The following is a 22,693-nucleotide window of genomic DNA, read 5'->3' as shown; positions in this document are numbered from 1 at the left end:
CAGGCATGATTTTGATGTTTAGACAATTTTCATTTAATATTAGAAAAATTACTGCAACTGCAAATTCACTGCAGTTAATTAAATCTTAAAAGTTCCAAATCTCCTGATGAATTAAAAAAATGATAATCTTTTGTAATTTAAAGGTTAAAGATTAGAGTTCAATATACCGCATATGGTGACATTTACGTAAATTGTCAACCAAATTAATCTCTTAACAGATAATTATAAAGCCAAATTGAACATTTAAAAGATTATTAAAAATTATTTAAAAAAATGTTTAATATTTCAAAAAAATTTCAAATTACTAAAGAAAATTTTATTTTTTCGCAAAAGGTTCAATTTTTCATATGTAAAAATTAAAAAGATTCGTATAAATATATAAATACAGAAAGAATAAATAAAGAAATATATAAATTGAGATTTTTAGCATCACAAAATGAATTTTATTCTCTATAATATCTTAGAAATGTTCTCCCTAAGTTTGAAATTAATTCGCAATAATTTGATAACTAGAATATAAATTTAGATAAAAAAAAATAATTTTTTCTTAAATTAAGTAATTAAAAAGTAACAAGTAACGAGTATACAAAAATTTATTTATTTTCCTTTTTGTAGTTATTCGATATTTTGAATTTATTGATTTTTTTTCGAATTTTGTGGATTTGAAAATTTTTTAAGTACCATTTGTAAAATTTTTTTGACAAACAATGCAATTAACGTGATGATGATTGTAGCGGAGAATAACATAAATGCGTAAACGTCCAACAGTTCGACCTGCCACCAATGTAAATCAATAGCCGGTGATCTCAAAGCATTTGGTCCATTTCTAATGACATATTCAACCCAGAAATTGGCAGTATCCAATATGCTCATTGGCCTATCTCGAAATAGGAGAGATTCAAGTTTCGCTGAATTCCTGCAGGAGAATTACATTTTCAATTATTTTTGTTTTTAATAATAGCTGATATTGTTAGAAAAATATTTAAATTAATTGTTTAAATCTAAATAAATAATAATAATTAATAATTAATGATTAATTAATTATTAATAAACTCCTTTGACTGAATCAAAACGCGACCTATTCGGATGCGCCACTTTCGGACTCTCTTGTTAATTAATAATATATAGTAATTATAAATTATAATATTCCATTGCTATAATTATTTATATAATTGTATATTTGATTATTGAGGTAAATATATATTTATATATTTATCTTAGTTTGTAAAAATCACTATTTTATTTATTACTTTATTATTTGTAAAAAAAAATATTTTACTTGTATTTCGGATCGGTTAGGATGCTGTTTAGAGCTTCGGTTATTTTTTTCTCATTAATTGCGTTCTTGTCCAAACGAATGGCCATATTCTTTTTCACATAAATCTCCATATTTGGCAGTTGATCGGAGAAAAATGGCAGACCTATTAATGGCACGCCATAGTAGAGTGCCTCCAGAGTGCCCATTAATCCTCCATGAGTGATGAAAACCTTCGTGTTATTGTGTCCTATTCAAAAAGAAATGATAATTATTTTTTTTACAAAATAATTTTCTCCAACGCTTGCTCTGAAAGAAGGACTTTTCTTGTTAGAAAAGCGTGGCGAAAGTAGAACTTTTTTCAACTCCTCTGAACAGAGTGACGAAAGTGAATCATATGACGTTACTCTTTTTTCCTTGAAAATTAAGAAAATAATTTTCTAAAAGTACAGGGCTCGAACCAGTGAAAGTATTTAAAAATACGGACCTTACGGACAAAAAATTAAAAATTGCGGACCACTTACGGACCAATTACTGACAAAAATGTAACCAGTCAGAGTCAAAGAATTTTACTTAAAACTACAAATTAAATTTTTCATAACTATAAAACATGAAGATATCTTCATGTTTTATAATAATTTATGACCGAGTGATAAAATCATTATCAATTCAATTATTATTTTCAAGAATTTTCAAATCCATTTCTTTACAACATTCAATTTTACGTTAATTATTCGTAAATTCTTCAATTAAATATATATTAGAAAATAAAAACTTAAATTAATACCAAAAAATTCAATTAAACTTTTTCGAAAAAATTAATTTCAAAATTCAATTATTTCTAAAAATCCACGCTATATTGCTTTCAATATTAAATTATAATCTAAAATTTTAACTCAAATTCATTTTTATGAAATGAAAATCAATTTTTATTAGAAAATTCTACAAGAATTTAATTATTTCAATACAAAAATAAATAATTTATTGAATAATTGAATGTTTCTTAAAATTCAATTTCCACAAAGAATTTTATCAACAAATTTTTAAATAATTAAATCCTTTCAACAAATTTTAATAAAATTTGAAGAATAATTTCATTTTTTGACGAATATCGATTAAAATTGTATTAAAAGTATAATTGAAATTCTACAATGAGTTTTTTTATTTTTGAAAATAATTGAATTCCTAAAAAGAATTTTATTATTTTTGAACAATATTTAATTTTTGCAAAGAATGTTATTACTCTTAAAAATAATTGAATTTCTGCAATAATTTTGTAATTTTTCCAAAATTAAATTTTTTTTCGTGTTTTTAACTAAAATTCTTCTCCATAAACATTATTTTTAATAATTTTTGAAAAAGTTCTTTGAGAATTTTTAAATTCATTTATATATATTTCAATTTTACAAAATCTCAATTATTCGTAAATTCTTCAATTAAATATATATATATATATATATATATATATATATATATATATATATATATATATATATATATATATATATATATATATATATATATATATATATATATATATATTAGAAAATAAAAACTTGAAATAATTTTTTAAAACATCCATAAATTAATTTTCTCAGAAAAATTAATTCCACAGTTAAAAATATGATAAATTCTAGATTCTCAAATATTTCAATTTGAAACCTATTTAAAATTCAATTATTTCTAAAAATTCTCGCTCTAATGCTTTTAATATTCAATTATATAAATATTAAAATCGAAAATTATAACTGAAATCCATTTTTAAATCAATTTTTAATAGAAAATTCTACTAAAATTTAATTATTTAAATACAAAAATAAATAATTGATTTTACTGGCGAGAAAACCTATTAGACGGGTGGTCCAGGCAAATGCGAGTACTCCTAATTTTCAAGTCGCTCTGTAGAATCAAAATTTAGTATTATAAGGAAATGTATATAAGAAATATTTGTAAGAGAAATTTACGAGATGTAAACAAACACTTGTATAGCCAAGATTGTAGGCTTAAGACGAGTGTATAAACAAATAAATAAATAAATAAATTGAATTTTCATTAAGAATTTTATCAACAAATTTTTAAATAATTGAATTCTTTCGACGGATTCTAATAAAAATTTTAAGAATAATTACATTTTTCGACGAATTCGATTGAAATTATAATTGAAAGTCTGCAATGAATTTATTATTTTTGAAAATAATTGAATTCCTAAAAAGAATTTTATTATTTACAAAAATAATTGATTCCCCATAAGAATTTTATTATTTATGAAAATAATTGAATGATTGCGAAGAAATTTATAAAAAAAATTATAAATAATCGAATTCCTGTGAAATTTCTATTATTATATGAAAATAATTAAAGGTTTGCGTAGAATTGAATTAAATTTTTTTTTTTAAATAATTTAATTGTTTTGTAAAACTTTATTAAACTAGTAGATATTGAAAATCTTCGAATTGAGGAAACTTTTTGAAAATAATTGAAATTTTGCCAAGAATTTTATTCAAATTTTTGAAAATAATTGAATTTTGGAGAAAAATTGAATTATTTCTAAAGATAATTGAAATTTTAACGAGAATTAAAAAAAATTTTTGAACATAATTGAATGTCTGCGAAGAATTTTATTACTTTTGAAAATAATTGAATTTCTGCAATCATTTCTAACTTTTTCAAAATTTCCAAAATTATATCGTGTAGGTACAATTTACGAACTTTCGTCTTTTCTCAATAAAATTACGGACCTTACGGACCTTTTTTTCAAAAAAACTGACTTTTACGGACTTCAGGCAAATTTACTGACTTTTAAGAGATTTACAGACCTATTTTGAGCCCTGAAAAATAGTAGAGAGAGAAAAAACTTTTTCCTAAAGTCATGATTATTTATATCATCACTTACGTAATACTGGAACTTGAGGAATCCACGATGAGGTCATGACATTATCAGGAAGTCCTGGTAAAAGTTTATCACGATTTGCAACTTTCATTAATACCTTTATTGGCGCTAATTTAGAGAATGATGCATAAAATGCAAGTAAAATATCACTGGGGAGACTTTCAATGAGAATCATCGAACCAAGACTGAAATAAACCACCCCACGAGTACTTTTATCCATCCATTGTTTTAATTCCTTTTTATACAGAGAAAGAAAAAAAATAGATTTGTCCCATGAGTAAATTTATTAGTTTTATTTTATGATAAACTTAGAAAATCGATTTGCTTTTTTTTTTTTGTTTCTAAAGCCAACCTTTCGTTTCTTTTTCATTGTATTGAATAGTTAACTACACTGGAACTCCCAAGAGAGTCACTCGTCGAGTTTTATGTGTCTCTCTTGGAGAGTGTGACCTTGAGGCTTTCTGAGTCTCACTAGTACTGAAATAATGACAATAATAATACTTGAATAAAGATACTATCTAAAATTGTTGATAATGTTCCTGACAAAATTGTTAATCTTTAATTTTTCATTTATTGGATTCATTTAAAACTTGTGGATCACTGAAAAGTGATCCACAAGTTTTAAATGAATCCAATAAATGGATCCAATCTAAAATTGGATTTAGAATTTTAATTTCTTGTGAGCATTTCGTATTTGTATAAAGATTACAAGAATGTTCCTATAATTGGGATTAAAATGTTAATTTTTTATTTAATGGATTTATTTAATTTATTAACGGATTATGTACAATTGTACCGCGCAAAAAGATGAAACTTTCTCGATTTTCTTTTTGACACAATAAAAAAAAAATGTATTCAAAAATCTTTTGTCAACGTCGAATGAAATATATTTCTAAGTACTTGGTGAAAATTTTTCATCAAAAAATATTAAATAATAAAAATGTTTGAAATAATATTCAAAAATCTCGTCTTGGTGACTCTCGAAAGTTCCAGTGTACTACGTAAGGCGCATGCGCTGGGAGAGGGGGGTCAACGAGTGCGAGAGAGAAGTTCGTGTCTTTCTCTCTCGCTCTCATTGGCCGGCGCTTGCGCCTTACGTTCCAATTGATGCTCCGAGTCAGGAATGATCGTTTATTTCATCGTTTTGTTATTAAATTTAATAATTTTTATTAATTAATTAAATTAAGAGTGGAATTAAACTCACAGGTGTGAATTCATCATCATTTTGTTCGGCATGAATTCCAGCAATTGGAATCACTGCTGTTGTGAATGGTTTTGGTCCATATAGTGAGTGATGATAATTTGTGAACATTAGAGCAACACTTCGCTCGACTATCCTGACATTTGGCATATTGGGATCCAAATATTTTCGCATTGCCTCCGTTTGCCTTTTCTCGGTCAATCTCTGAAATCTAAATCTCGTGATGTGATGAACAAATGTGCTTTGCAAGCGTTCGAAAAACGTCGAGATAAATGCTTTGTTCATGAAGACATTCGTGGCAAATGCAGTCGAACTGGGATTACCAATTGCCTCCGAGACCCATGAGAAATCCAATAATGTCGAAACCGTTATTACTGGCGCTTTTAATACGTAGCCCAATCCAATATAACAACTCGAGCTGAATGCCTGAATTTTACGAAATGAATTATTTATTTTTTAATTTAAAACATAGAAATTAAAAATTAACAAATAGAAATTTTAGTAGAAGAGCATCAAATTTAGCTTTTAGTAAGCGTCAAATTTCAAAATTAAATGGGTGCCAGTTTCAGCGTCATGTTACATACAGGGCTCGAACTAGGTGCCTAAATCCCGTAAAAGTCCTTAAATTTGCTTAAAGTCCGTAAAAGTCCGTTTTTTGAAAAAAAAAGGTCCGTAAAGTCCGTAATTTTATTGAGAAAAGACGAAAATTTCGTAAATTGTACGATATAATTTGGAGAATTTTAAAAAAGTTACAAATGATTGGAGAAATTCAATTATTTTCAAAAGTAATAAAACTCTTCGCAGACATTCAATTATGTTCAAAATTTTTTTTAAATTCTAGTCAAACTTTCAATTATCTTTAGAAATAATTAAATTCTTCTCCACAATTAAATTATTTTCAAAAATTTTAATAAAATTCTTGGCAAAATTTCAATTATTTTCAAAAATTTTTCTCAATGCAATAATTTCCAATATCTACTAGTAGTTTAATAAAGTTTTACAAAACAATTCAATTATTTTAAAAAAATTTGAATAAAATTCTTGGCAAACATTGAATTATTTTTATAAAATAATAAAAATTTTACAGGAAATCAATTATTTACAAATTTTTTATAAATTTCTTCGCAATCATTCAATTATTTTCATAAATAATAAAATTTTTGCACGTATTCAATTATTTTCGTAAATAATAAAATTATTTTTAGGAATTCAATTATTTTCAAAAAAAAAAGAAAACTCATTGCTGAATTTCAATTACTTTTGAAACAATATTAATCAATTCGTCGAAAAATGTAATTATTCTTAAGAATTTTATTAGAATTTGTCGAAAGAATTCAATTATTTAAAAATTTGTTGATAAAATTCTTTATGAAAATTTAATTTTGAAAAAAAGCAATTATTCAATATATTGTTTTCTTTTGTATGTAAATAATTGAATTCTAGTAGAATTTTCTATTAAAAATTGATTTTAAAATGTATTTCAGTTATAATTTTTTATTATAATTTTTATAATATTGAATATTAAAAGCATTAGAGCGTGAATATTAGAAATAATTGAATTTTGAAAAGCTTTCAAATTGAAACCTTTGAGAATCTGAATTTTTAATATTTTTAACTGTGAAATTAATTTTTTTGTGTAAGTTGAATTGCGGATTTTTTAAAAAATTATTTCAAGTTTTTATTTTCTAATATATATATTTAATTGAAGAATTTACAAATATTTGAAATTTTGTAAAATTGAATTGTATATACAAATGAACATAAAAATTCTCAAAGAACTTTTTCAAAAAAATTATTTAAAATAATGCTTATGGAGAAGAATTTTAGTTAAAACCCCGAAAAAAATTTTAATTTTGGAATAGTTACAAATTATTGCAGAAATTCAATTTTTCCAAATAATCAAGAGTAATAATATTCATCGCAAAAATTAAATATTGTTCAAAAATAATCAAATTCTTCTTCGGGATTCAATTATTTTCACAAACAATAAAACTCATCGCAGAATTTCAATTATTTTTAATACAATTTTAATCGAATTTCCCTAAAAATGTAATTATTCTTAAAAATTTTATTAAAATTCGTCAAAGAAATTCAATTATATTTAAAAATTGATTGATAAAATTCTTTGTCAGAATTGAATTTTAAGGAACATTCAGTTATTGAATAAATTATTTATTTTTGTAGGTATTTAAATAATTGAATTCTAGTAGAATTTTCTAATAAAAATTGATTTTCATAAAATAATAAAAATTTCACAAGAATTCAATTATTTACAAATTTTTTTATAAATTTCTTCGCAATCATTCAATTATTTTCATAAATAATAAAACTCATCGCAGAATTTCAATTATTTTTAATACAATTTTAATCGAATTTTTCGGAAAATGTAATTATTCTTAAAATTTTTACTAAAATTCGTCAAAAGAATTCAATTATTAAATATTTGTTGATTAAATTCTTTATGAGAATTCAATTTTAAGAAACATTCAAATATTCTATAAATTAATTTTTTTCGATTTAAATAATTGAATTTTAGTAGAATTTTCTAATAAAAGTTGATTTAAAAAATGAATTTCAGTTAAAATTTTAGATAATAATTGAATTTTTTCTTAAAGAACGTTTTCAAAAATTATTAAAAATAATGGATTTGTAGAAGATGTTTAGTTAAAAACACGAAAAAAAAATTCAATTTTGGAAAAGTTACAAATTATTGCAGAAATTCAATTATTTTCAAGAGTAATAATATTCTTCGCAAAAATTCAATATTGTTCAAAAATAATAAAATTCTTCTTAGGGATTCAATTATTTTTAATACAATTTTAATCAAATTTTTGGAAAAATGTAATTATAATCTTAAAATTTTTATTAAAATTCGTCGAAAGGATTCAATTATTTAAGAATTTATTGATAAAATTCTTTGTGGGAATTGAATGTTAAGAAACATTCAATTATCCAATAAATTATTTATTTTTGTATTTAAATAATTTAATTTGTAGTAGAATTTTCTAATAAAAATTGATTTTCATTTCATAAAAATGAATTTCAGTTAAAATTTTAGATAATATAATTGAATAATAAATTCAATATAGCGTGAATATTTAGAAATAATTGAATTTTGAAATTAATTTTGTCGAAAAAGTTTAATTGAATTTTTTGGTATTATTTTAAGTTTTTATTTTCTAATATATATTTAATTGAAGAATTGACGAATAATTGAAATTTCGTAAAATTGTTTGTTGTAATGAAATGTATTTGAAAATTCTTAAAAATAATAATTGAATTGATGATGATTTTATCACTCGGTCATGAATTATTATAAAATATGAAGAAACGATCACATAAAATGTTCTCTTATTTGACTCTGACTGGTTATATTTTTGTCAGTAATTGGTCCGTACTTTTTAATTTTTTATCCGTGAAGTCCTTATTTTTAAATACTTTCACTGATTCGAGCCCTGTACATAACACATAATAGAAATAAATTTCTACTAAAAAAGAGAAATTAAAAAAATGAAAACCTCTGTTATGATGAGATCGTAATGATGTGGAGGATTTTTGATGAATTTTTGCATTTTTTCGAGAGCCATTAAATCACAGAAATCATTGCCATAAGTTGTGGCAATGTGAATTATGGGATCGTGTCCAATTTGTGAGGCAAATTCAACTGAAACATTGTTAGTTAAATCCTGTCTTGTCCCATGTAAATTAATGATTGTCTTATAATTATCTGGAGGATTCTTGAGTTCAAAATGACTAACGACATCAATTTTGTGTCCCCGTTTAGCGAGGCCCTTCATTAGCGGATCGAACATATTATTGTGACTTTTTGAATTCATTGGAAATACTCCCAGAATTCTATAACTTTTAATTTCCACAATCACACCACAAACAATCAATAATAATTGAATTTTCATTTTCCCCTATTTCACAAATTTCAAAAACCAAAAAGAAACCACTTCTTCACTTTTTGATAAAATTTACCAATTTCTGTCGAAATTCTGATTTGCTTAAATTGTTTTTTTATTTTATTGCAATAAGTTCTTAGTTCTAATAAAATAATTTATAAAATTTTTAGGTTTACAATAAATAGAAATATTTAATTTTTTGGGGAGTGATTAATAAAGATAGTTTTAATGGAGTAAATTTTTTTACACACAAATTAAAAAATTGAGTAAATAAAAAAATAGTGGATTTTTTTACACGAAAATTAAAAAAAAATGGGGGAGTAAATAATAAAAATATTGTTTAGAAAGTAAATTTTCTTTATAGTCGAGAACGGAATAGTATATTTCGTAACGAGTGCGAGAAGTTGTCAATTTTTGAATGAGCTCTTTTTTTGGAACAAACTGTAGGCGAAGCGAAGCTTCGCCTACAGTTTGTTCCAAAAAAAGTGCTCGTTCAAAAATTGGCAACTGCTAGCACTAGTTACGAACGATATTTTTTATAACAAGGTGCAAAAAAGTGCCCTTTTTTGCACCGCGTTATGAAAAAATTTTTAATTAGTAATTTTTCTTTGAAAGGGATGATAGAAAGAAATTGTTATAGACTCCGGAGAAAAAGATAATGCGCTCAGTGCAACGATGTTTTTCGACTGATAGAATTTAATGAAACAACGCAAAACGAGATAATAAAATCAGTTTCAATGCTCTGCTTGCATAATGCTTATTGAATGGAAAAATCTTTAGAAAAATTTTATTTAAAATTATATTTATGATAAACTTAATAATCTTCTATACGTTTAACTTCACTATTGCAAAATTGATCTAGGCACTTCAAAGAAAAAAAAAATTAGAGATAAAGTTACGTTTCATTTTTTAAACATCAGATAAAATTTACATTAATAAAATAAATCAGTGAATAATATTTTCTCTATAAAAGTAACGAATTATTTGTTATTCTAAATATTTTTATTGAAATTTTTATTTAACATCGAATAAAATTTACATTCAAATCGAAAAATTAAATACATTTTCTCTAAAAATGACGAATTATTTGTTGCTCTATAGTTAAAATTATGTTTTTAATTAGCTAGTATACTTAAAAATAGTTAACAATATTAAATACTTAGAAAGCTAAAATACCTCCACTTTTCTTAGTTGTTGGCCTTGTTGGCAAAAGGAAAAATTTAAAAATTAAATCTACAATAAGTTTTAAGGAGAGAATTGTTAAAATCAAAAGTATTAAAAAGCAGAGCATTAAAAATCCGTAAACGTCGAGAAGTTCCCTTTTCCACCAATTTACACCGACTGCAGGTGATCTTAAAACATTTGGTCCATTTCGAATTACGTATTCTACCCAATAATTGACAGTTTGACTCGGTGTAAATGGCCGGTCGTGAAATAATTTTGATTCACGTTTCGCTGATTCCCTGTGACACATTTTATAATTTTCTTTTAATTCTAATTTTAATTTTTGTTTTAAATTCAAAAAAGAATTTTCTTTTCTACAGTATAATTAAATTAATTAATTTCTTCTGTTTCTCTTGCTTTTTATACTTTGAAAAAACGATATTTTAATAAACATTTCTTCTCTGAGGAAATATTATGTAACTTAATATTTAAAAATGTTATGTTTGATTCAAACTGAATTTTCTTTTTTTTTTTTTTTTGAAAAACTGTATTCAAATTAAATTAAAAGTTGATTATGTATAATTTAAAATCAACCTTAATTTATTTTTTAATAAAATATTTATTAAATTAGAAATAAAAATTTTTTTGAATTGTTTATCAAAGAGAAGAAATTAAAAAATTATTTTTTTGAAAATTATGAAGAACATTTAATATTCAATTACCTGTAGATGGGATCATGTAAAAGAGAATTGAAAGCTTTGTTTAACTTCTCCTCAGTTATTGTTTTATAATCTAATAAAATCGACATATTCTTTTTCTGCAAAAGATGAGCATTTGCAAATTGATCTCCAAAGAGAGGTAATCCGATTGTAGGAATACCGAAGTGGAGTGCCTCTAATGTAGATAATAATCCACCGTGTGTTATAAATAATCGAGTATTATTGTGACCTGAAAATTCAAAATTTTCCATTTTATTCATTTTTTATTTTCTCCACTAATCAAATTCGATAAATTAAATATTAAAATTCTTATAATTTTCGATCAATTAAAATTCATAGAATATTCGATATAAATTAAAATTTCTGCACAATTTTCGATAAATTAAAATTTATACATTTTTCGATAAATTAAAATTCAGAGAATTTTCAATAATTTTAATATAGTTTAAAAACGAAATTTAATTATTTACTAAAATATATGAGTAATTTATTTAAAAAGAAAAAAAGTTGATTGAAAATAAATTTATAATGGATTAATTTTTCTTCAAGTAAAATATTTTTTTTATGGAAAAATAATTATAGAGGGAATAAAATTATTTTTACATACCCATCAATTGATATTGAGGTAACCAAGTAGAAATGCGAACGTTGCTCGGAAGTCCTGGTGGTAATTTTTCCTCGTTGACAATTTTCATTAAAACTCTGATGGGCGCTATTTTTTCAAAAGCTGCGTAAAATGCGAAAAGAGTTTCCCTTGGAAGTGTTTCTAATAGAACCATTGATCCCAATGTAAAAATTACAACGCCATTTTTGCTTTCGTCCATCCATTCTTGAAAGTCCTTGGATTTTTTTTTTTTTTTGAAAAACAGACATTTTTATTAATTTTAAAAAGATTTAGTTTTTTTTTAACAAACTTTATAATAATTTTTCACGAATTTATTTTACTAATTCCTCTCTGTTTTTTTTTTTACTAATTTTCCCAATTTTGATTTTTGGCATTTTATTAGACAATTTTTATTCTGTAAAAATTTCTCATAGCCAATTTGGTCCGTTTTTGGGAAAAAGATGAAAATTGGAGATTTTTTCTAAAAATCAAACTATTTTTTTCCTATTCTGTATCACTAATTGAATAATTCATTAATACATTATTTTGAAATTTAGCGTGGTCTTCATAAAGTATTTTGACATTTTTAATAATTCCAAAAAGATTTACTATTTTATTAAGAAAAAAATGATTTTTAATAAGTTTAAATTTTTGTCACTTTAAACAAGTTTAGAAAAGTAGAATTGAAATTGAAAATTAAAATTGACATTGAAAATTCGTATTACAAAATTGAAAAATAGAATTAAAATTGAAAATTCGAATTCAGATTAAAAATTAGTATTGAAAATTAAAATTAAAATTGAAAATTAGAATTGATATTGAAGACAAGAATTGAAATTAAAAATTAGAGTTAAAATTAACAATTAGAATTGAAATTGAAAATTGAAGTTAAAATTGAAAATTAGAATTGAGATTGAAAATAAGAATTGAGATTAAAAATTCGAATTGAAAATAATAATTGAGATTGTAAATAAGAATTAAAATTGAAAATTAAAATTAAGATTGAAAATTTGAATTGAAATTGAAAAATTGATATTTAATAATCGAATTAAAAATAAGAATTGAAATATAAAATTCCATTTAAAAATAAGAATTGAAATTGAAAATTAGAATTAAGATTAAAAATTAGAATTGAAATTGAAAATTAAATTTAAAATTGGAAATTTGAATTGAGATTGAAGATTAGATTTGAAATTGAAAATTAGAATTGGGATAGAAAATTAATATTAAAATTGAAAATGAAAATTAGAATTAAGATTAAAAATTATAAAATTAAGATTAAAAATTCGAATTGAAATTGAAAATAGGAATTGAGATTAAAAATTAGAATAGAAATTGAAAATTAGAATAGAAATTGAAAATTAGAATTGAAATTGAAAATTCGAATTGAAAATATGAATTAAGATTAAAGATTTGAATTGAAATTGAAAATAAGAATTGAAATTTAAAATTCGTCTTGAAATTAAAAAATTAGAATTGAAATTAAAAATTAAAATTGAAATTGAAAATTAGAACTAAAATTGAAAATTGAAATTAAAATCGAAAATTGAAATCGAAAATTAGAATTGAGATTGAAAATTAGAATTAAAATCCTGATAAAAAAATACTATCGAATTAAAAAAAAGTAAATTAAAATTTATCATTTGAAAACCAAAACTTACAGACGACAATTCGGTCTCGGAATTTTCCAAATGAATTCCAGCGATTTCAATTACAGCTGGTGTTTTACTTCTTATACCATGTAAACTGTAAAATGTATTGAAGAATGAGAGTGAAATGCTTCCCTCCACCTGTCTTATATTTGGCATATTAGGATCCAAGTATTTTCTCATCGCTTTCGTTTGCGCATCTTCGGTAAACATATAAAAATCATATCTACTTCGATGTATTTGAATAACGTTCACCAATCGATTCCAAAATGTGGAAATTTCCGTTAAATTACTCAATATATTTGGAAAAAATGCCGCCGAATGTGGATTTCCAAGTATATCATTAGACCACGAAATTTCCATTAATGACGATATCGTGATAACCGGCACTTTCAAAACATGTCCAATTCCAATGAAGCATGAGGCGCAAAACATCTGCAAATTAAAAAATTTCATTTTATTAAATATTTATTATATATTAATATTAATATTAATATATTAATATTAATATTAAATATTTTATTAATTTTCATCATTAATTTTTGAAATTAATTTTTAATTAAAAGGAAAACCGCTGCAAAGTTAAAGGTGAAATTTTTGTTTTTATTTTTTTATATAAACAATCAAATAAATGTTTATTATTTGTAATAGATCATTTTTATTTTAATCAGCTAAATGAAATTTAGCTTAATTTTCAATAAATACTGAAATTTTCGATTCAAATACAATTTATTTGATTTAAGTAAATATTTATTTGAATAAAATAATTTTTATTTAAGACAAATTATATGATATTTACTTCAATTACTTAAAACACTGATTAAAATACAATTTATTTGATTTAAATACAAATTATTTGAATCAAGTAAATATTTATTTGTATCAAGTAATTTTCATTTGTATCAAATCATTTTTATTTGTATTAAATAATTTTTATTTAAAACAATTAATTAATATTTTCGTCAGTTAATAAAATTACTGATTCAAATAAAATTTATTTAAGACAATTAAATAATATTAACTTAAAATACTGAAATTATTGGTGCAAATAAAATTTGTTGATTTGAATAAAAATTGTTTAATTCAAGTAAATATTTATTTGTATCAAGAAAATAAATAAAAGAAAAAAAAATGAAAAGAAATAAATAAAAAAAATTAAAATAAAAAAAATAATAAAAAAATAATTTTGAAAAATTAACCTCAGTTATAAGAAGATCATAAGGCGGATCCTGCGGTGGATTCTTGATTAAATTTTGCAACTCTGGCAGACCCAGCAATTCACAAAGTTGATTTCCATGTAACAGGGAGAAAGTCTTTATTATCGATTCTTGTAGTACATTAACATTATCAAATGAAAAATGATTTATTATTCTTTTTCTCGTTCCATCTAAATTGATAATTGTTTTGTAATTTTTTGGTGGATTTTCCAATTTGTAATGTGTAACAACATCCACTTGATGTCCATTGAGAGCCAATGCTTTTGTCACTCCCTCGAAAAAATAATTGTGACTTCGTGAATTAAAAGGAAACACTGCCAAAATTCGATAGCCATTAATTCCAATCAATGGCTCTATAAACACTGAGTAGAAAATTATGAAAACAGAAGGAAAATTCATTTTAAAAAATTTTTTCGAACTTTTAATTTAGACGGATTAACACTGGACTATAAATACGACATTACAATAATAACAATAGCAGAAAATTGAATTTTTAATTCATTTTTTAATTCAATTTATTATTTATTTATTTTATTTTTAAATCTTTTTTTAATTCAATTTTAATTCATTTTGAATTTAATTTAATTAATTTTTAACTTAATTTTAATTAATTCATTTTTGAAAATTGTTTAAAAAGATTAGTTTAGTTTATTTTAGTTTAATTTAGAGTGACATGGCACTATGACAATAAATACGACATTCTATTAAATAAGTTCTATCGTTACTGATTAATTTTCTTATTTGCCTAAAATTTTCCACTCCTTTGGATTTTGAAAATAGTATTTGTGACACGCTTAGTATGGAAGTTTTCTTTCAAATACTATTTATTTCAATTATAACGTAAATTATCAATTGCTTTCTTTCTCAAAACGACTTTGTACCTGTTTTGTAAACAATTAGATAATTTCCAAATAAATATTTTTCCTGATAAAATTAAATTTAATTAAATTGAATTAACATACATTTTAAAAGTTTTTAATTTTTTTATGAATTAATAATAGTTAAAATAAAAAAATTGTAATGAATGTAAATTATAAATATAAAAGAAATAGGTATAAAAGAAATATTAACACGTGAAATGTAGAAATAAAAAATTTATAATTAATTAATTAATAACAAATTAGAAATTAAAAAATAAAAACTGAAAAAATTTAGTTAATATTCAAATAACCGATTACTTGTCTGTTGTCTAATAAATATTTATTTCAATCAAATAATTTTTATTTGAATCTGGTATTTGCCTGAAATACTGAAATTGATGGTTCAATTATTATTATTTAATTACTTACTTGATTTTTTTTATTTAAATAAAAATAATTTGATTCAAGTAAATATTTATTTAATAATAGATAAGCAATCTGTTACTTTTTTCTTCAACAATAAATTGAAGGAATATAGAATACATTTTTTCTGAATTTAACACTAAAGGAATTAAAAATAAAAATTTGAAAATTATTTGATAAATTATTTATTCTTTATTTTACATTCTTATTTATAGTTCTTTGTTGAACTTTTAATTCTTTATCTTATTTACAATCTCTGTCGATGATAGTCAAACTATTTTCATTAATAACTAAATAATTATTTTAATTTTATAATCTTTAATTTTATACAATATCTGTCGATGATAGTCAAACTATTTTGATTAATAACTAAATAATTATTTTAATTTTATAAATTTTGTCTATATTTACAAATTACTTGAATATTTTATTATCTATTTTTATACTTCATATTCACTATACATTGAATTTCAGTCAATTTTAGCTATTCTAATTTTATAGATTTTGTCATTAATTGGTGAAACAATTTAAAAATTAAACGCATAGTAATTATAAAAGTCACAATTAGTAGTGTTGCAATTATTAAAAAGCAAAGCGCTATAAATCCATAAACATCGAGTAATTCATTTTCCCACCATTGTAAATCGACTGATGGTGATCTTAAAACATTTGGTCCATTTCGAATTATGTATTCAACCCAATAATTGACAGTTTGACTCGGTGTAAATGGCCTGTCGCGAAATAATTTTGATTCACGTTTCGCTGACTCCCTGTAAAAAATTTTATCATTATTTTTTCTTTTTGTTTTAAGGAAAATTTTAAGAACCAATAAATACTTTCTTTCTTAAAATATTGTTTTCACATTTATTTTTAGTTTCTATTTTATTTAAAAGTTTTGTTCAAATACAATTTTTTGATTTGAATAAAAATTTATTGAATCTAAGTTAATATTTATTTGTATTAAATAATTTCTATTTGTATCAAATAATTTCTATATTTGTATTAAATAATTTTTATTTGTATTAAATAATTTCTATTTAAGACAACTCGCAGTGATATTTACCTCAAATGCCGAAATTATTGGTTCAAATAATAAAATTTATTTGATTTAAATAAAAATTATTTGATTTAATGACAAATATTTATTTGTTAATAGATAAAATAATCAATTATACTTTTTTTATAATTTAAATATTTGTTTTATAATAGATTTAATTATTTATTTATCTATTAACGGGAAAAACCATTAAAGTAAATAATTATGGTTATTTCTTATTTCAATCAAATAAATTTTTTTTTCTCTATAAAAATAAAATTACCTGTAAATGGGATCGAATAAAACAGAATTCAAAGCTTTTGTCAACTTCTCCTCCGTTATTGTTTTATAGTCAATTATGATGGACATATTTTTTTTCACCAAAAGATTAACATTTGCAAACTGATCTCCAAATAGGGGAAATCCAATTGTTGGAATGCCACGATTAATTACCTCCAAACTTGTTAATAGTCCTCCGTGCGTCATAAATAATATTGTATTATTGTGTTCTGAAAATTAATTCATTTCAATACAATTTACCATAATTTAATAGCTTAATTAATTGTATTTCAATTGGGAAATTAGATTTTTGTTAGATTTTAATAAAAAAATGTAGGTCAAATTTTTCTTTTATATGATAGGAAAAAATGTTGTTAATATATAAATCAATTTAAAATTAATAAAAATTGAGAAATTTTTTGATTGTGAATAAATTATTTTCTCTTACGTATCAATTGATATTGAGGTAACCAAGTAGAAATGCGAACGTTGGCAGGAAGTCCAGGTGGTAATTTTTCCTTGTTGACAATTTTCATTAAAACTCTGATGGGCGCTATTTTTTCGAAAGCTGCATAAAATGCCAAAATTGTTTCCTTTGGTAACGATTCGATTAGTGCCATTGATCCCAATGTAAAAATTACAACGCCATTTTTGCTTTCGTCCATCCATTCTTTAAAGTCCTTGAATTTGAAAAATTTTTTTAATTATTTTCTGTATTTCAATTATTTTCAAAAAAAAATTTTAATTACGATTTTTTAAGAACCTTATAGTTTTTCATAATTTCTAAATATAAAATTTATCAAATTTAAGTAACTTCTGTTTGATAAATATTTTAATACTTTACTAAAGTTTTTGAAAATAATTGAAGAAAATTAGCCAATTTTATTTGTAAAATAGGTAAAGATCCTTAAAGTTTTGAATTAAATTTTTGTTTGTATAAATTATCTACTTTTAAAATTGAATTCTCTTTGAATTTTATTTTTTTGATAGAAATTAAGAAAAAAGTAAAAAAATCTGTCTGAATATCGGGGAAAAGTCAGAGAAGAATAAATTAAAATTTTTATAGCAACCTTGTCATTAAAAATAGAAATGTCAAACTAAAAATGCTCCACTTTCTTTAGTTTTTATTGAGTTTTATTTCACTTTTATTTTGTTACTGTTTTTCATGTAAATATAATTTTAAATTTGCAATTTCTAAATTTTTTATTTTAAATTTTTGTATCTCAATGCATATAAGGAATTTTGATGAAAAAGAAAAATAAAAACTTACCGAAGGCAATTCGGTTTCGAAATTTTCAAAATGAATTCCACCAATCTGAATTACAGCTGCTGTTCTACTCTTAATACCATGTAAAGTGTAAAATGAGTTGAAGAATGTTAGTGCAGTGTCTCTTTCCACCTGTCTTATGTCCGGCATATTAGGATCCAAATATTTTCTCATCGCTTTTGTCTGTGCATCTCCGCTGTACTTGTAAAACATATGTCTGGTTTTATGCATTTGAATCGTGTTCTCCAATCGATTCCAAAATGTCGAAATTCCCGTTAAATTACTCATTAAATTTGGAATAGTTGCTGCCGAATTTGGATTTCCAAGCATATCATTAAACCACGAGACTTCCATTGTTGATGAAATCGTGATTACCGGCACTTTCAAAACATGTCCAATTCCAATAAAGCATTGTGCACAAAACATCTGCAAAAAATGTAATAATTTTATTAATTTCTGTTTTAATTAATTCCTGTAATTAATCTCTTAGTAAACTAAGAGATATTAAAAAGCGTTTGCAACTTAAATTAGGACCAAATTAAATTCATCAAAAAAAAAGATTGAATTAATCCATTTTTTGATTAATTTTTCCCATGAAAAAAAATGTGTCATAAATCAATACCAAATAATTTTTAAAACATTTTCTTTTAATCAGGGTTGACAGAAGTCAGGGTAAACCTTCAATTTTTTCTATTACTGACAATAATTTCTTTTTAAATAACTTAATTCTTGAACAAATATAAAAAAATTACTACTTAGAAATTATTTAATGAATAATTTTAGATACTTAAATATTTTAAAATTAATTCAATTTTAAAAGATTTGCGTTTAAAATTTTCATAAATAGATCAACTTCAAAAGGTTTTAATTTGAAATATAAATCTTCAATTTTCAATAAATTTAATTAGAAATTTTAAAGGACTTAGTTTCTTGATGAATTTTAATAAAATCAAATTCTTCTCAAACTTGTTAAATTTTTAATGTTATATTTAATTAATTATTAAAAATAATTAATTTACAGAAGAATTTTAGTTAAAAACACTTTATAAAATTGAATTTTGGAAAAGTTACAAATGATTGCAGAAATTCAATTGATTTCAAAAGTAATAAAATTCTTCACAAAAATTCAATTATGTTCAAAAATTAAAAAAAAAATTCTCTTCAAAATTTCAATTATTTTCAAAAATAACAAAATATTTTCTCCGAAATTCAAATATTTACAAAAATTTTACTAAAAAATTTGGAAAAATTTCAATTATTTTCAAAAAAATTTCCTCCATTCAATGATTTCAAATATTTACTGCTTTTAAAAAATTTTTGAAATTAATTCAATTGTTTCAAAAATATTTTAATAAAATTCGACTCAAACCTTTAATTATTTTCATATAATAATAAAAATTTCACAGGAATTCAATTATGTTGAAAAATTAATAAAAATTCTCGTCAAAAGTTCAATAATTTTCAAAAATAATGTTATTTTCAAAAGTAACAAAATTATTTCTTTGAAATTCAAATATTTACCAAAATTTTACTAAAAAAACTTGGAAAAATTTCAATTATTTTCAAAAAAATTTCCTCAATTCAATGATTTTTTAATATTTACTATTTTAACAAAATTTTCCAAAAGAATTAAATTATTAAACAAAAATTTAGATAATATTTTACACGTACATTCAATTATTTTCATGAAAAATAAAACTCATCGCAGAAATTCAATTATGTTGAAAAATTTAATTAAAACTCGTCAAACTTTCAATTATCTTAAAAATAATAAATTTTTTCTTCAATTCAATGATTTTCAATATTTACTATTTTAAAAAAAAATTTTGAAATTAATTCAATTGTTTCAAAAATATTTTAATAAAATTCGACTCAAACATTTAATTATTTCCATAAATAATACAAATTTCACAGGAATTCAATTATTTATACATTTGTTCTCAAAAATTCAATTATTTTCACAAATAATAAAATTCTTAAAAATTTTATTAAAATTGGTCAAAGGAATCCAATTATTTAAAAATCTATTTATAAAATTCTTTATGAGAATTCAATTTTGAGAAACATTCAATTATTCAATAAATTATTCACTTTTGTATTTAAATAATTAAATTCGCGTAGAATTTTCTAATAAAAACTTATTCAAAAATGAATTTCAGTTAAAATTTTAGATAATAATTGAATATTAAAAGCATTATAGGGTGAATTTTTACAAATAATTTAATTTTGAAAAGGTTTTAAATTAAAATCTTTGAAATTTTTTATTTTTCATACTTTTAACTAACAATTGTGTAGAACTATAATAGTGTTAGAAAAATTTAATATAATTTTTTAAAAAAATTATTTCAAGTTTTTTATTTTTTAAATATTTAATTGAAGGATTTCCGAATAATCGAAATTTCGTAAAATTGAGTATCTAATCATTTTGATAGTGAAACAGAATTTTCTTTAAGGTCATGAAACAAGTTAAAATTTTGTCTGAAAATCAGAGAAAAGTCAGGGAAAAAGAAAATTAAATTTTTTTGCTACCATATTCAATGAATTAAAGCTAAATCCATTTCTGTGTTAAAATAATATTTCAAAATTTGCTGTAAAGAGGAAATTTTCATTTCTTAATTGATTAGAAATTTTAAAGAAAGAAATAAAAAAAGGATGTATTACCTCAGTAATAAAAAGATCATAAGGTGGATTCTGCGGTGGATTCTTGATTAAATTTTGCAACTCTGGCAGACCCAACAATTCACAAACTTCATTTCCATATTTCTCAACTACTTCCCTAAATTGATCATCAATTGGATCCTCATTAATTTGAATTGTAAAATTATTCACTAAATTATCTCTGGTTCCTTCTAAATTGATAATAGTATTATAATTTTTAAGTGGTTTTTTTAATTCAAAATGACTGACAACATCAATTTGATGTCCATTTCTTGCCAATGCTTTTGTCACCCCTTCAAAAACGTTATTGTGACTTCTTGCATTGTACGGAAATATTGCTAAAATTCGATAACCATTAATTCCATTTAATTCTATAAGAAATGAGTAGAAAACAATAAAGAAGGAAAGAAAATTCATTTTTAAAAATTATTTAATAAAATTTAGTTAATTTAATTTGTACGGACTAATAACAGTGAAGACAAGCAGAACATTCTATCAACCAAGTTCTAATATTACTGATGATTTTTTTTATCTACATAAAATTTACCACCTCTTCGAATTTTCAAATTTTCATGACTAAATATATCCACGTGTAATTATTCTTGGGGAATTTTATTTGATTATAATTAAAGTCAATTGTTTTCGATTTCTAAAAGACGCTCCCTACCCTCTCGCCTTTATACAAAAAGATAATCTTCAAATAAATGGTTCTTATTATTTAATACGTCGTATTTATGGAAGTAAACTATGTTTTTTCTTCTATAATCAGAAGTTCTTGCAAAATTCGTTAAACAAACTTTATATCTGGTTATTAGGGAAAATATAAATATAATGCCCCCGGAGAAAGTTTTTTATTTTTAAATAATAAAAATATAATTCATTTGAGTTAATAAAAAGTATATTTTTCTCAAAGGCAACTGTAGCTTATTTATTTAATTATTATTTATTTATAAAAATTATTATTTATTTATAAAAATGTTATTCGACGCAGAAAAAAATTTGAACCAACCAAAAAATTATTTGGGTCAAATAAAATTTTATATAAACCAAATAACATTGATTTGAAACAAATAAAATGTTTAATTGGCTATTGAGTCAATATCGGAGAATTGTGATAATATGTATTGTTAGTTTTTCATTTCTTATCAGTTTTTCCTAAAATGTGCTTCTACTGAAGAAATAAGAGTAATTATATAATTAACCTACTTTTAATTATAAAAAAATACTGGAAATTATTTTTAAAAAAACATAATAAATCTGTGTTTGAAAAAAAAACATCGAAATAATTAATAATTAAATTTTCAATATTTAAAAAAAATGAATAACGTTTTCGAGAATATTTTACAATATTAGTCAAAAATAATGAATTTCGACAAATTTTTTAATAATGAGAATTTAAAAAAAAAATTATAAAAAACTCTTGAAAATATGCATATGCTATGAAAATATAAATATTCTCTATGAGAAAGCAATTATTGATTCAAATACAATTTTTTATTTGAATAAAAGTTATTTGATTCAAGTAAATATTTATTTATATCAAGTAATTTTTATTTGTAACGAATT

At 22.3% G+C, this 22,693-nt stretch overlaps 3 protein-coding genes across 13 annotated transcripts in view; 1 reads left to right on the top strand and 2 right to left on the bottom strand.

Annotated features, from left to right (window-relative positions):
- The window catches only part of LOC122501958 (calcitonin receptor-like), a 314,998-nt gene that overhangs the window by 177,960 nt on the left and 114,345 nt on the right, over positions 1 to 22,693 (top strand). The window lies entirely within an intron of this gene.
- LOC122501943 (UDP-glycosyltransferase UGT5-like) lies at positions 583 to 15,392 on the bottom strand. Of its 4 annotated transcripts, none has more exons than XM_043611739.1 (6): positions 9,894 to 9,984; positions 8,865 to 9,393; positions 5,350 to 5,772; positions 4,149 to 4,380; positions 1,280 to 1,505; positions 583 to 916 (listed from the first exon to the last, which is right to left on the bottom strand). In XM_043611739.1, exons 2-6 carry the CDS (start codon positions 9,258 to 9,260, stop codon positions 634 to 636), a joined length of 1,560 nt encoding a protein of 519 aa, XP_043467674.1. In that variant the 5' UTR covers positions 9,261 to 9,393; positions 9,894 to 9,984; the 3' UTR covers positions 583 to 633. The 4 variants fall into 4 exon arrangements, 3 of the variants coding, with proteins under 3 accessions (XP_043467674.1, XP_043467675.1, XP_043467676.1); XM_043611740.1 differs by having other exon boundaries at positions 8,865 to 9,266; positions 9,780 to 9,943; XM_043611741.1 differs by having other exon boundaries at positions 8,865 to 9,266; positions 9,894 to 9,925.
- LOC122501954 (UDP-glucosyltransferase 2-like) lies at positions 16,049 to 21,656 on the bottom strand. Its single transcript, XM_043611754.1, has 5 exons — positions 21,131 to 21,656; positions 18,473 to 18,895; positions 17,651 to 17,882; positions 17,207 to 17,432; positions 16,049 to 16,657 (listed from the first exon to the last, which is right to left on the bottom strand). Exons 1-5 carry the CDS (start codon positions 21,542 to 21,544, stop codon positions 16,372 to 16,374), a joined length of 1,581 nt encoding a protein of 526 aa, XP_043467689.1. The 5' UTR covers positions 21,545 to 21,656; the 3' UTR covers positions 16,049 to 16,371.

This window comes from Leptopilina heterotoma, unplaced genomic scaffold, assembly GCF_015476425.1.
Source record: "Leptopilina heterotoma isolate Lh14 unplaced genomic scaffold, ASM1547642v1 Lhet_219, whole genome shotgun sequence".
Lineage (NCBI taxonomy): Eukaryota > Metazoa > Arthropoda > Insecta > Hymenoptera > Figitidae > Leptopilina > Leptopilina heterotoma.
The sequence above is the reverse complement of the archived record's forward strand: the minus strand, read 5'-3'. Positions and strand labels throughout refer to the sequence as shown.